Source organism: Anabrus simplex, chromosome 14, assembly GCF_040414725.1.
Source record: "Anabrus simplex isolate iqAnaSimp1 chromosome 14, ASM4041472v1, whole genome shotgun sequence".
NCBI lineage: Eukaryota > Metazoa > Arthropoda > Insecta > Orthoptera > Tettigoniidae > Anabrus > Anabrus simplex.
Window position 1 is genome coordinate 98,513,397 of NC_090278.1, and position 12,568 is coordinate 98,525,964.

The window sequence follows — 12,568 nt, forward strand, 5'->3', positions numbered from 1 at the left end:
ATAATAGCAACCACTTATATATACTGAAAACATATAATTACCATGATCGCTAACGTAATCCTTTGCTGCCATTATTCCAGTAACAGTATTAACGAGCCGTCAAACGAAACAATATTTATAATCAAATGTAATATACTATGCAATGTCTGATGAAGATGAACAAGAGTTGCAAGTTTTGGCGGCAAAGTAGACAAGATAAAAACCACATTCATTTGTTTCCCAGGTGCTCCAATCCTCCCATGTGAAGAAAATATGTTACCATGCAGCAGAGCCATCTACAACATTGTAGTGGGCTATGCCATGCAGAAATATTACACACTGTAGTCTGCGAAGACTCAGTAAATATTACTATTTTCTGGTAATGAAAAACTAATAATCATATTCTCATAGTTTGTGAAAGATACCACCTAACATCATGCCAGCAAAGAAAGATCTCCCTCACAGAGTATAGTGAAATGTCAACTATACTAAACATTATTTTAGCACCAAACACCAGTTTAAATGCACCTTCAAGCGCAGTTCTATTTTATTGTTATGTTCTCATACATTTAAATTTCTTAAAGTTTTAAAATATACTAATTAATAAAAAATGTGAATTATTCCGCTATTCCTATTATGGCCTGCGATAGTGCCGCTCCGATCGTCGCCTACGTGATCAGCGTAGATCTACATGGCCGTGCATTACATACAGCGTACCAACATTCCAACACATTGTTGACAGTTGGTGACTGTGAGACACCATTTTAATCATAACCATTCTCTTTGATCATAACCAAATCATTGCTAATGTCAGAGTTAGGTGATTAAGATATTAAAATTAAGGTGTATTGTTTATTAACAAACGATCCATTACCCAAGTAGCTCTGAAATGTATTAAGCAACCAGCGTTTGTTATCTCAAATTTATCGTCACGTTGGTGTGCTTGTTTGTCTTCAGGAGAAAAAAAAAAAATCCACATGATGAAAACATGTTCTAGGTTATTCTATAACCTTTCGTTTGTATTGGATCGTTGCTTGGAAGACAGAAATTGAATTATTGTGAAATTTGTATTTGAAGGAAGTTTTCAAGAATGGTATGATTATCATAGAATGAAATAACTTATAATATTCCTTTGAATGTCATTGGTTATGGTTCAGTGTGAATGTTTGTGCATCATGAGGTTCTCCACTAAATTTAAATACCACTGGTTGCATTTAAGATGGTTATAACTGCAGAAGGAAAAAAATATGTTTATACTACAATAGTAATAACCAGTTTCCTCGTAATGTAGAAGAATACTTTACTGCACTGTATATTTCGTTCTTTTATAACGTAGCATCTCTTTTTCGAATGATAGATTTATAGCAAAGTGTTGTCTGATTTGTTCTCTTTCAGTCTGGCCTAATCGTTACTGGACTTAGCCTGGCGGCTGTTGGTTTTGTCGGAAGACAGCTGTACCGTAAATTACCCGGAATGTCTCAGAAGATCAATGAAGCAATGAAAGCCTTCCCGAAAATGGATGCTGGAGTAAGTATGTTCTTTACTGAAACAGTTACTGGTGTACAGCTTGTATACACGGCGGGACTGGATCTTTGAATTAGACCTACTGATCTTCTCATGATGTGTTTTGTGCCTAGTACACATCCTTCACGTCTTGATGTTGCTGTATCCTCAGCATTCTGTAAACATCAGAATTGTGGCAGGTGTAATTCCAGCAGATGACCAGCCAACACTGCCTTGTCATTGAAATATTCCATGATATCTCGTAATTTTTAATCCATATTGTGGTGTCCATTTTGGATATTGCTCTTGACTCAATGTTGACTTATTATTTGGCAATCGTTTATAATATCAGGGCTTCACTTAACAACAAACATTACGAAGAAATTAAGCCCGGTGCACTACGTATAAAGGTAATAACTACTATATATATGTGTTCTTGGGTGCTTGGCTGCATAGTCCTAGGTTTCAGTCAGCTTCTTGTACAGTATTGAAATTGGGCTTGTGGTTTTCCTACAAAGCTCTGTCTTTTCATATTAATGTATCATCATGTTCTGCTTGTTTTCACTAGTTCGTTCAAATGATTTAAGTGAATTAGATAATCATGGTGGTTAGTGATACAAGCAGCATGCTTGTTATATTTGAAAGATTTACAGCAGAGAATAAGAATAACAGTGGCCTCCTAGGAGGACTTTTCAGTTGACACCCATGGGTGACCTGTGTGTCAGGATAAAAGTAGAATTGTGATGCTGAAGTTCTGTGTGCCGAAGTTACATTCTACTTCCTGTCAAGCCAGTGCCCAACAAACCTCTGTGCAGTAGACGTGTGTGAAATAAATTGAAAAGCTGAATGGTTAATTAGAAGGAAATGCATCTACAATGAAATACTTAGTCGTTGGTTTTTTGTTTCCGGTGGGCTAAGTTCACACGGTGTTGTACCTTATAAGGCAGTTACAACTATTTAAAAAATTAATATGACAGTGATGTTGATAATATTTGTATGGCCTCAGCTACAGTGTCCAACCATTTCAATCTGATGCAGTCTAGCTGCTTGCTTGTCAGTTTTCCTCTAGGCCTACTAGATGGCAGAGTAAACCGAATTTCGCTTGGGCACCTGTGGCTGAGTTTCTAAAATAAATTTTGTCTTGTAACACCGAATGTGTTGCCACATGCCGACATTGTAGGACATCGCCAAATGGATTTTCTTCTGCCCTTCAAAAATCCGACTAAGTCTGCTGGGTTCGAACCCACTCGACCGAGGCACTACCACTGATCCACAGAGGAGCTACTATGACGATTGAACAATTTTCCCACGTCAGTGATATTCAGCATTGAAGGAGTAAAATATGAGTTTGAATAAGCGGCTGTATGGTCTGCTGACAAAGACATTGATTCCCATAGGGAACCTGAAATGGTCTGGGTCGCATATCTTTGAGTGTGTATTCGGGAGATAGTGGGTTTGAACCCCACTCTTGGCAACCCTGAAGATTGTTTCCCATTTTCACACAAGGCAAATTGAGTGTGTATTCGGGAGATAGTGGGTTTGAACCCCACTCTTGGCAACCCTGAAGATTGTTTCCCATTTTCACACAAGGCAAATGCTGAGGCTGTTGCTTAATTAAGGCTACGGTCACATCATTCCCACTCCTAGCACTTTCCTGTCCCATAATCGCCATAAGACCTAACTGTGTCAGTGCGATGTAAAGCAAATTGTAAAAAATATGTCAACACGTATTGGAAGTTTGTGAAAACTGGGATGATCAGAAATGTCTTGCTTCTATGATCTACGGGTAAATTATATCTCCGTTCAACCCCTCCCGGGTAGCGCTTTCGGCAGGAGAAATCGTAGTTACCTGACCACTTGGAGGATGCTGTAAGACTTTTCGTGCTCGGCAAGTCTGGAGAGCTGTAGTTTTGGTGACATATAACTGAAACTAGCTCAGTGTGGTGATAATAATAATAATAATAATAATAATAATAATAATAATGGCGTGGTGCAGGTCTTTTGAGCTGACGCCGTATAGGCGACCTGCGCATCTATGAGGATGGGGTCCTGCCTGTGATGAATTCTAGTGATGAACACGGCACACACACCCAGCCCCCGAGCCACAGGAACTAACCACTGAAGGTTATAAGGTTATATTCCTCGACCCAGCTGGGAATCTAACCAGGGACCCTCTGTACCAAAGGCCAGCACGCTAACCATTTAGCCATGGAGCCGCACAATTTGGTGATAACAGTGTAACAGTGATCGGTGTTTTATTCGATGCATTGAATCATCAATGCTTCCCTTTGGTTGTTACAGTCGCATGACTCTCTTGCGTCTCTAGTGTCAGGGACACATATCGTATAACAACCTTTTGCGAGGACACTCTACAAGGGTACAGAATCAACTTATTTGGAAATCATCCCAAATGGGGTTTAATTTTTAACTTTTCAAACTCCAGTTATAAGTTGTTATATGTACCAACACTATCACTATCCTCATAGCGTAATGGCTAAGGCACGTGCTTTGTGACATGACCTACCTAGCTTCACGTCCCCATCTTGCCAAATTTTTTTAACTTTCATAAGTAGCTGTTTTATTCATCCGCATGCCTTTTTTCATACGTTCTTTTATTGATATTTCATTCGAATGTTTAATCACAATATTATTTCTATTAGCAAAACTCTTTATAGATATGTGCTTCTTACAGAAAGTCATTCAATAATTAACTCAGTCATACCAAGTAAGATGGCTGTGTGGTTAGGGACACGTAGCTAAAAGCTTGCATCCGGGAGATGGCGGGTTCAAATTCCGTGGTTTCTCTTTCTACTCCAGGCAAATGCTGGAGCAGTACCTTAATTTAGGCCACGGTCAATAGCTTCTCAATCCTAGCCTTTTTCGATCATTGCGTTGCCGAAAACATTGAAGCAGTAGCAAAGGAAATAATTCCATTGATCTTTGATCTGCATTTAGGACTCTTGATAAGTGTGTTCTGAAACTATTACAAAAGATGTGGAAATCTATCGAACATTTTCCCTGATAAATTATTCCATTCCTTAATTGCTCTTCTTATAAATGAATATTTGCCCTTGTTTGTCCTCTTGAATTCCAACTTTATAAAGTTTACATTAGAATGAAATAATTAAAAGGAAGCATGTAGATCCAAACAAGGCCACTGAGCTGGTTCCAGAATGCTCAGAGGCAGTTAGTCCAGGAACGTAATGAAAGCACGTAAAAGACGCCGAGTTAAAAACAACGGCAGGAAACAAAAAATGTTCGTTTATTTAGTTTTAAATACATAGTTGAAGTTCACTTGACTTGAACCCAAGTACCTTCTACTTCAGAGCGAGCACTTTGACAACTCTACTACGAGAACGCTCTTAAAAATACTGGCATATAACTGGTGTAAAGAAGTTTAAATGTTAAAATCTCAGGAGTGAAAGTCCAAATAGGTATTGATTTTGAACCTAAATAACGAACTTCCGGAAAATCTGATGACCTGTTCTTTCGAGACAAAATCGATGTAGTTCGCTTCTGTCTTCATGTTATCTGCTTAAGGGGGGTTTGGTTCTTAGTGTGCCGTATTTTACTGCTGTGGAAAAGTTTCACAAACTAAGCAGGGGTGGTAACTTAATATTTCACTAGCTGTCCATGATGAAAATTCCAACACTCCAATAAGTCTGTTGATGACTTCTCTCTCCTTTATATCCTAGTGTGTTAACAATCCTGAGCCAGCTGCGAAAGCATCTGGTCAGTCCGTGTCGCAGGCGTTCACTTCAAATCTCCGATGTTTCAAACTCTGCCAACTGCCTTAACGGTCCATATCTGGACAACCGATCGCAAACATCAGAGCATTTTGTGTTCTTGGTGATAGTCTTGAACTTGGCTGTCCTAAGGATTCTCCATATCTCACGAATGTCTCCCAGCTATTTTCTTCATATTATATGCTGGATTGTCAACTCTATTTGGCACTGTTCATCTCAAGGCTGCATTCTCTGCTCACATTCACCAGCTGACTTATGTAGCAAATGCCAAATGTACAGGGAACTAACTTCTCTTAAATAAAAATAGCAATTTTGAGTCGGAAAATGTTGTTCCATGCTCAATATTTTTTTTTCTGCATCATCTTTTATTCTTCACAGCTCTGGATCTGCGCTTACTCTGACCCTTATTTCCAGGCATTTGCAAACAGCAAGTACTACAAGGGTGGGTTCGAGTCCAAGATGACGAGGAGGGAGGCGAGCCTCATCCTTGGTGTGTCACCTAATGCGAGCAAGCTGAAGATTAAGGTGAGTCTAGGTGTTGGAGGCTACTATTTGTCTTATCTTAATGACTTAGTGTACATATGTCTGTATACCTGATAGTTGACTTAGTTCAGTTGCAGAAGTGAAAGGTTGTGAGATATTCTGTAGCTTGTAAAGCACTGTGAGAGATACGAAAGTCGGCAAGAGCCTTGTGCTTCATATCTGCTATGTTTGAGCGGAATCATAATTATTTTGTATTCGGCATTTTTAGGAACGCCACAATTCACAATATCACGTAGCAGGCAGTGTGCGGAGAGGTAGAATCCGCAAACACAGGCGATGCCGACAGTTGACGAAAAAGCGTGGCTTATAGCCTATAATCAATTCGTACGCACCAAGCAATATTGTCAATGCCGATAAAACTGCATTGTTTGTTTGTTTTATTTTTTTAAATGCTGAGGCCAACAAATGGACTTATAGTTTTAAAGGAGAGAATTGCCAGCCGGGAAATGTACTGTGTTGCTATGCAGTGTACACGGAAGTGAGAGACTTCCTTCCCCTCTCATAGGAAAGTTCGAAAAGCCACGATTTTAAGGGCGTCGGGCACTTTACATGCCAGTAGAAGGCATCTAAAATTGCAGACAGTACAGTAATCCAAAAGATAAAGCATTTGCACAGCGGAGACAGCATAATTTTTACTCGTCTTTGAATCGTGTTTTTCTTCCTTTCGTTGCGCGAGGTTATGTTTGACAATGTTTTATACAAGTGCATTATTTGAATAATGTAAATGCACCTTGTTGGATAAATTTCTGAAATAGTGTTTTCCATGGAATTTGAAAAGTTTAAACTGAGAATCAAGATGGTTGCATGCATTAATGGGTCTTAGAGGTGCCATGGCGGGAAATCGTACAAGTACAGTACATTCACTGTAGGCTACTGTTGTAATGTGGACGAAAGTGAGACACTTTCTCCCCTCGCCATAGGAAAGCTCGATAAGCCGCGATGTTTTAAGGACATTGGGTACATTCCGTGAAAGCACAAGGCATCTAAAATGCATAGAGTACAGTAATCCAGAGAATAAAGCACTTGCACAGGGGAGCCAGTATAGATTTCTCCTCATCTTTGAATCATGTTTTCTTTCTTTTGATTTCATGTTGGTGCCAGTGAGTTATCCAAGTGCATTATTTGAATACTGTAAATGCACCTTGTTGGATACGTTTTGGAAATACTTTTTTCCGTGGCATTTGAGAGCTTCAAACTGTGAATCAAGGTTAATTGCATGCAGTAACAGATCTTAGAATATATTGTGACGTCACAAGGGTTGGCATTTCCGAAGTACGTGTTGGCGGTTAATTCGTAACACGTCATTCGAAGTCCGATTTTTGCGTCCCAATGACTTTGAATTAACGAGGTTTTACTGTATGTGTTTAATTTCATTCTGAAAAAATTATAGTACCGTATTTCTCCGAATCCAAGACGACCCCCACTTTTCCGTAAAAAAGTTTAAATAAGTCTTAAAAAGTGCTTTGTAAAATTATACGAATCCTTTTCATATACAGTATGCATTTTAGACTATTTTTAGACGCCGAACATTGGCTTTAGTTATGTCGTATTCTTTTGCGGCTGCACAATTATTCTTTATTTAAGCGGGTTTAATAACCATTAACTTAAAAATTGGCATCATAATATCGACAAAAACCCATTGATAATTTGCCGGCAATACCTGTTACACGTGTCTTTACAATACGACGATCCATCACAAAAATATTCCTGCTATCTATAAAACTTAATTTTACTAAGCGTCAGATACAGTAGATGCGTTATAACTCTGCTACTGAGTAGCCATGGCCTTTCCAAAAATTCGAAGGCTCGCATTTTTTGATGCCATTCTGCAGATTCGAGATACGATTGTGTAGAAGCTAAAAGAATGTCATTCTCTCTTCACTATTTCCCGATATCCAGTGACTTTACACATAGGCACAGTACCACCGGTCGTCGCGGCTAACGATGTATAGTAAAGAGACGGTCGTTTATTGTCAAGGAGTTTTGTGTGTGCGCGCGCGCGTGGGGGTGAAAAGAGGCAGCGTGGTTACTGCAGTAGTTGCCATTGGTGTTCATTACTGTTAGGCCGCGAATGCAAGACAACAATTTATTTTTCACGTGATATTCTGAGAAAAAAAATTGTCATCTTGGATTCAGAGAAATACGGTATCACTCCAGAGGCTTCTGTGGCAAACATTTCAGTTTTCTTCTTCCAAAGGCGTCACCTAACTGTACATGTATAGTGAAAACATATTTCAAACGCACGTGGAGAAATGATAACCTCCTCGCTAAAATTTACATAGGAATAGACTTTCCGAAATTGAACTAGACACGAGAAGATAGTTTATATCTTCTGAAATCAGTGATGTACTCTGGTATATCATGATATGTATCACATTCTTACTTAATTTCAGTATATAACATTAAAATTAAATGATCGTTTACTTCAGCCTTTGTTTTTAACAAGTTAACAACTGCTATCGGCCACGTTATTTACGCATTTGTTACAAAAACTTGTTAACCTCTTTCATTTCAAATTTTCTTTGGCGAACAGCAGTCGACGAGAGAGTTCGCAAATCCACATAAAGAGAAGACTAAACCGTACCAAAGATGACCGATCGCATTTTGTGGCAAACATTTCAGTTTTCTTATTCAAACAGCATCACCTAACGTAACTTAACCGTACTATATTTATTGTGAATACATATTTCTAGTGCCAGGAGAGAAATACCCTTCTCGCTATAAATTTACATAATGGCCTTTCTGAAATTTAACGGACGCGAGAAAATATAAACTAACCTCTGAAATCAATGACGCACGCCGCCGTATCTTGAGGTGTATTCCATCCTTACTTAATTGCAGTGTTTGGCATTAAAATTAAGCGATCATTTGCTCAGTCTTTATTTTGAACGAGTAAACTGTTATTGGACACGTTATTTATGCATTTATTATGCAAAAAGTTCTTTCGTTTTCAATTTTCGTTACGAAACAGCAGTTGACTGATATTACCAATCAACTCCGACATCACCTTCGAATCACTTTACAATGGCGAAAACCGTCAATACGGAATGATTCTAATATCTTGTAATCACCTTCGAATGTCGACGAGAGAACTCGCTAGTGGACATAGTGAGGAAACGGTACCGAAGGTGATCGATCGAATGCAACATTATCGCTGAAGTGCATAAATATGGGCAACAGAAAAAGTCGCTCGTAATAACGGATGCATCAGTGATAAGGACTCTCGCTGTAACTGAAGGATAATACACAGTTTAATATAGGAATTTTGAAGGGACGAACAAAAAATTATGTTATAACGGTGTTCTTGTTATATGCTATACTCACTCTAGCAGACTTGTACTGTATCTTATACGGAACAGCTATGCCCGAATTTCAGCCCTCTAGCTTGGTGAGAGAATAAGTGATCAGTCAGTCATTGCTTTAGCTTTTACATAACTTATATAATCTTCATTCCTTCTGGTGATTGTGTACTGTAAATGTTGCATTAAAACCTGTGAATATGTCAGTGTTGAGTTGAGATAGGATACAGTTTCATGGTTGTACTGTAATTGTTTACTGGCCTACACTAACTGTGCTGCGATGTTTTCTAGGAGGCTCACAAGAGAATCATGGCCCTGAACCACCCGGACCGCGGAGGCTCCCCTCTCATTGCTGCCAAGATCAACGAGGCTAAAGACCTGCTCGACAGTGGTAAATCGTCGTAGGCATTGAACACGTGCGTTTTGTAAATATCGTCTGATCCTGTACATAGAGTTGGCTTAATAAAATATTTATCTAGCAGCACTTTCTGTTCATTAATATCCTTACAAAAGATGAGGCACGGTGAGGATAAAAGGCGAATCGACAGTGTATTTGCAGTGCCTCGTATTTCCAGACAAAGGGATGGTGGAACATTAGGTTTTTCCAACATAGCCCTTGAACCAGTACATAGTCTATTCGCTTATGCGCAAGATGAAAAATACTTTCCAACAGTCAAAATTGCGTTTATTTTTCCGTATTTTACAGACAGGCTTTCCAATTAAATCTTTGCATCAATTCCTAACAGTCGGAAGTAGTCCTCGGTCTAGAGCATGTACCGATCTGTACATTTCTGTGAAATGCGCAGAAACACTGAATCACTGCCTCCTGATGTACGCCTCATTCTTCTTTGCGATACTTTAATCAATGATAGGTTATCAAAGTTATTATAAAAAGTGACTACTTTTTACAATCTTCAACCAGTGAATATAAAGAAGCGCTTGTATTGTTTGCAAAATTATATTAAAATTATATTTAGATACCAATAATTAATGTCTTACCTTTCTTTAGTTATTTATGTATCGGGTTACGTTATGCCTACATTGAGGTCCGAAATCTACCAGGTTAAAACAGAATTCAAATACTATGCATTTTTCAGAAGAAACTGTCCCTCGGTATGATGAAAAGGAATTTTTAAAGCATTTTCGCATTAGCCGCAGAGTTGCTCAAGATACTGCAAATAGATTTCAAATAAGAAAGCAACAGAGTTAAAGAAAACATAAAATATGAGGAATTTGCACAATTTTGAAACACACAAAGGAGAATGCAAAAAATTCTATTTTATATTTTGAGTTTAAATACAGAGATAAAGTATAGCTTAAATTTCTAGATATGAAAACATTTATAGTTCTCAACATCTAAATTTTGTGTTAATAGAGTCTAAATTTCAAAACTACAGTAAATAATTATAGAAATATTGTGTTATAACAGGAGGCTAATATCAATGAAACTACACTTCCTTCTCCTCTAGGTGATATTTCAGCTTTCATTGGACTGTGTTACTCCAATTCCGTGGAGAAAGAAGGTTTAGGGCAGTTCATAACATGAAGGAAAATCCATTCCGACACAACACAATCTTGTATCAATCCCGCAACCGATACAAAGGCAACAGATGCGTATACAGCGATACGTGAATGAGTCCATGTACTGGCAATGAACTGCGTGTTGAAAAGAACCTATTATATGCTGGGATATTATGTGATCAAACTATTTATTCAATGCTGCATGGAACAAAATGTATAAAATAAACCCTATTTGTACATGCTTTGAACAGCATGCGCCAATATCCTATCCAGAATCTGAATGTACCACTACTCCGCGCGGTACATAGTTTTGTGCCAGGTGTATGCATTACTTGTAGTGCATATATTTCTTGAGTATCAGTCCTTCTCTTAAAGCTACTTTCTTATTCTTCTGGGAATTTCAAAATAGCTGATTATAAGGAGCAACAAACTTGCAAAATTTTTGCTTCGGGCTCAATAAAACTGCGTTTAAAAGCCATCGAATGCTAAAGGATGCTTTTGGTGATAAAGCTTTAAGCCAAGGAACAACAGTTTGGTGCTTTAAGCATTCCAAACAACACTAGGAATTTATGGAAAATGACAAACATTTGGATCGACTTGCGCAAATGGTCTGAAAAAACTTAAGTCCATCCAAGAGATTCAAATGGAATCGCAGGAGGAGCTGAACACACAGACGCAAGGAGACTTCTAAGAGTGCTTCTGAAAAGGAATAATCGTTATATTCAAGCCCAAAGTGAGTATTTGGAAAGGGGTGGTGTAAATTAGATGTTAACATATGTATTGATGTCTGAGCAAATTCTCAGAAATTCTGGACAGCGTTCCCATATGACACACTTCTAAATTCACATGCTTGCAACAAAAATATTCTATTTGCTGATTCAGTGTTAATTTATCACATGAACTACAGCAATTTTACATTCTTGTATACATCACTGAAAATTCCTTCTCAGGGTTCTGTTGTAACTTATGTGTACATTGCATTTTGGTGCTCAAGAACAGACGAGAAGAATGTGTTTTGTTTGGAACTAAGAAGGGAAGTGTCAAAATTTTGCTGCAATAACCTGCATGCTATGAGAAAACCAAACTCCCAGTTTTCACTAAAATGCCCCAAAATAATTATGACTAAAAGCAATCTGAAAGTGATACTGTGGGCCAACCAAGATTCCAGCTTTGATTTTGGGGCAGAGCAGTGGAAACAGGTAGCAGATTGGTCACCTGAGCTAAGTTTCAGGGATGGTTTCTGTATGATGAGAGTGAGACTGTTTGTCCACTGCTCCAGAAGATCAATTCCTGTCTGTATTACTCCTTGGCTTGTATTAAAATGGTGCATCCTTAAAACCTGCCCAAAACTGGTGACTATGCTAACAGTTCTAGGATATTCCAAACTACCTGGAGAGTCGTGAAATTCCCATCGCTTAGTTCGACAGATTTCTCCAAGTTTCTAGAACCAGTATCTATTTGTTTCTATACCCAGAATTGTCTTGATTTCAATTTACTCTAGACAGTTACAAGTAGGTTGTGACAAAAAAAGTTGCAATTTTAATTTCTATGAGAGTATTAATTTGATTCCCACCTTCTGTCGCTCAGGTTTCCTTCTCCTTTTAAAAAAGTTAACAACAACATACATACATACATTATCGTTATAGACTGTTATGCCTTTCAGCGTTCAGTCTGCAAGCCTCTGTGAATTTACTAAACGTTGCCACAATCCTCGATTTGCAACTAGTGTTGTGGCCTCGTTTAGTTCTATACCTCTTATCTTTAAATCGTTAGAAACCGAGTCTAACCATCGTCGTCTTGGTCTACCTCTACTTCTCTTACCCTCCATAACAGAGTCCATTATTCTTCTAAGTAACCTATGCTCCTCCATTCGCCTCACATGACCCCACCACCGAAGCCAGTTCATGCGTACAGCTTCATCCATCGAGTTCATTCTTATATTAGCCTTTATCTCCTCGTTCCGAGCACCCTCCTGCC

General features: G+C 38.4%; 2 protein-coding genes across 2 annotated transcripts in view; one reads left to right on the top strand and one right to left on the bottom strand.

The window, feature by feature from the left end:
• The window catches only part of Mcm7 (minichromosome maintenance 7), a 55,674-nt gene extending 55,463 nt beyond the window's left edge, over positions 1–211 (bottom strand). The window contains exon 1 of the mRNA XM_067158528.2: positions 42–211. Coding sequence (XP_067014629.2) covers positions 42–72 — 31 coding nt within the window. The 5' untranslated portion in view covers positions 73–211. The remainder of the gene's footprint in view (positions 1–41) is intronic.
• Positions 212–780: 569 nt separating this feature from the next.
• On the top strand, positions 781–9,554 carry LOC136885798 (mitochondrial import inner membrane translocase subunit TIM14). The gene is made up of 4 exons (XM_068230369.1): positions 781–1,072; positions 1,375–1,506; positions 5,643–5,753; positions 9,362–9,554. The coding sequence occupies exons 1-4, from the start codon at positions 1,070–1,072 to the stop codon at positions 9,473–9,475; spliced, it is 360 nt and encodes a 119-aa protein (XP_068086470.1). The 5' UTR covers positions 781–1,069; the 3' UTR covers positions 9,476–9,554.
• The last annotated feature ends 3,014 nt before the right edge of the window (positions 9,555–12,568 follow it).

Coding starts and splice junctions, on each gene's coding strand:
- LOC136885798 (XM_068230369.1), top strand. Junction 1,507..5,642: donor TCCCGAAAATGGATGCTGGA/GTAAGTATGTTC, acceptor CCTTATTTCCAG/GCATTTGCAAACAGCAAGTA. Junction 5,754..9,361: donor CGAGCAAGCTGAAGATTAAG/GTGAGTCTAGGT, acceptor GATGTTTTCTAG/GAGGCTCACAAGAGAATCAT.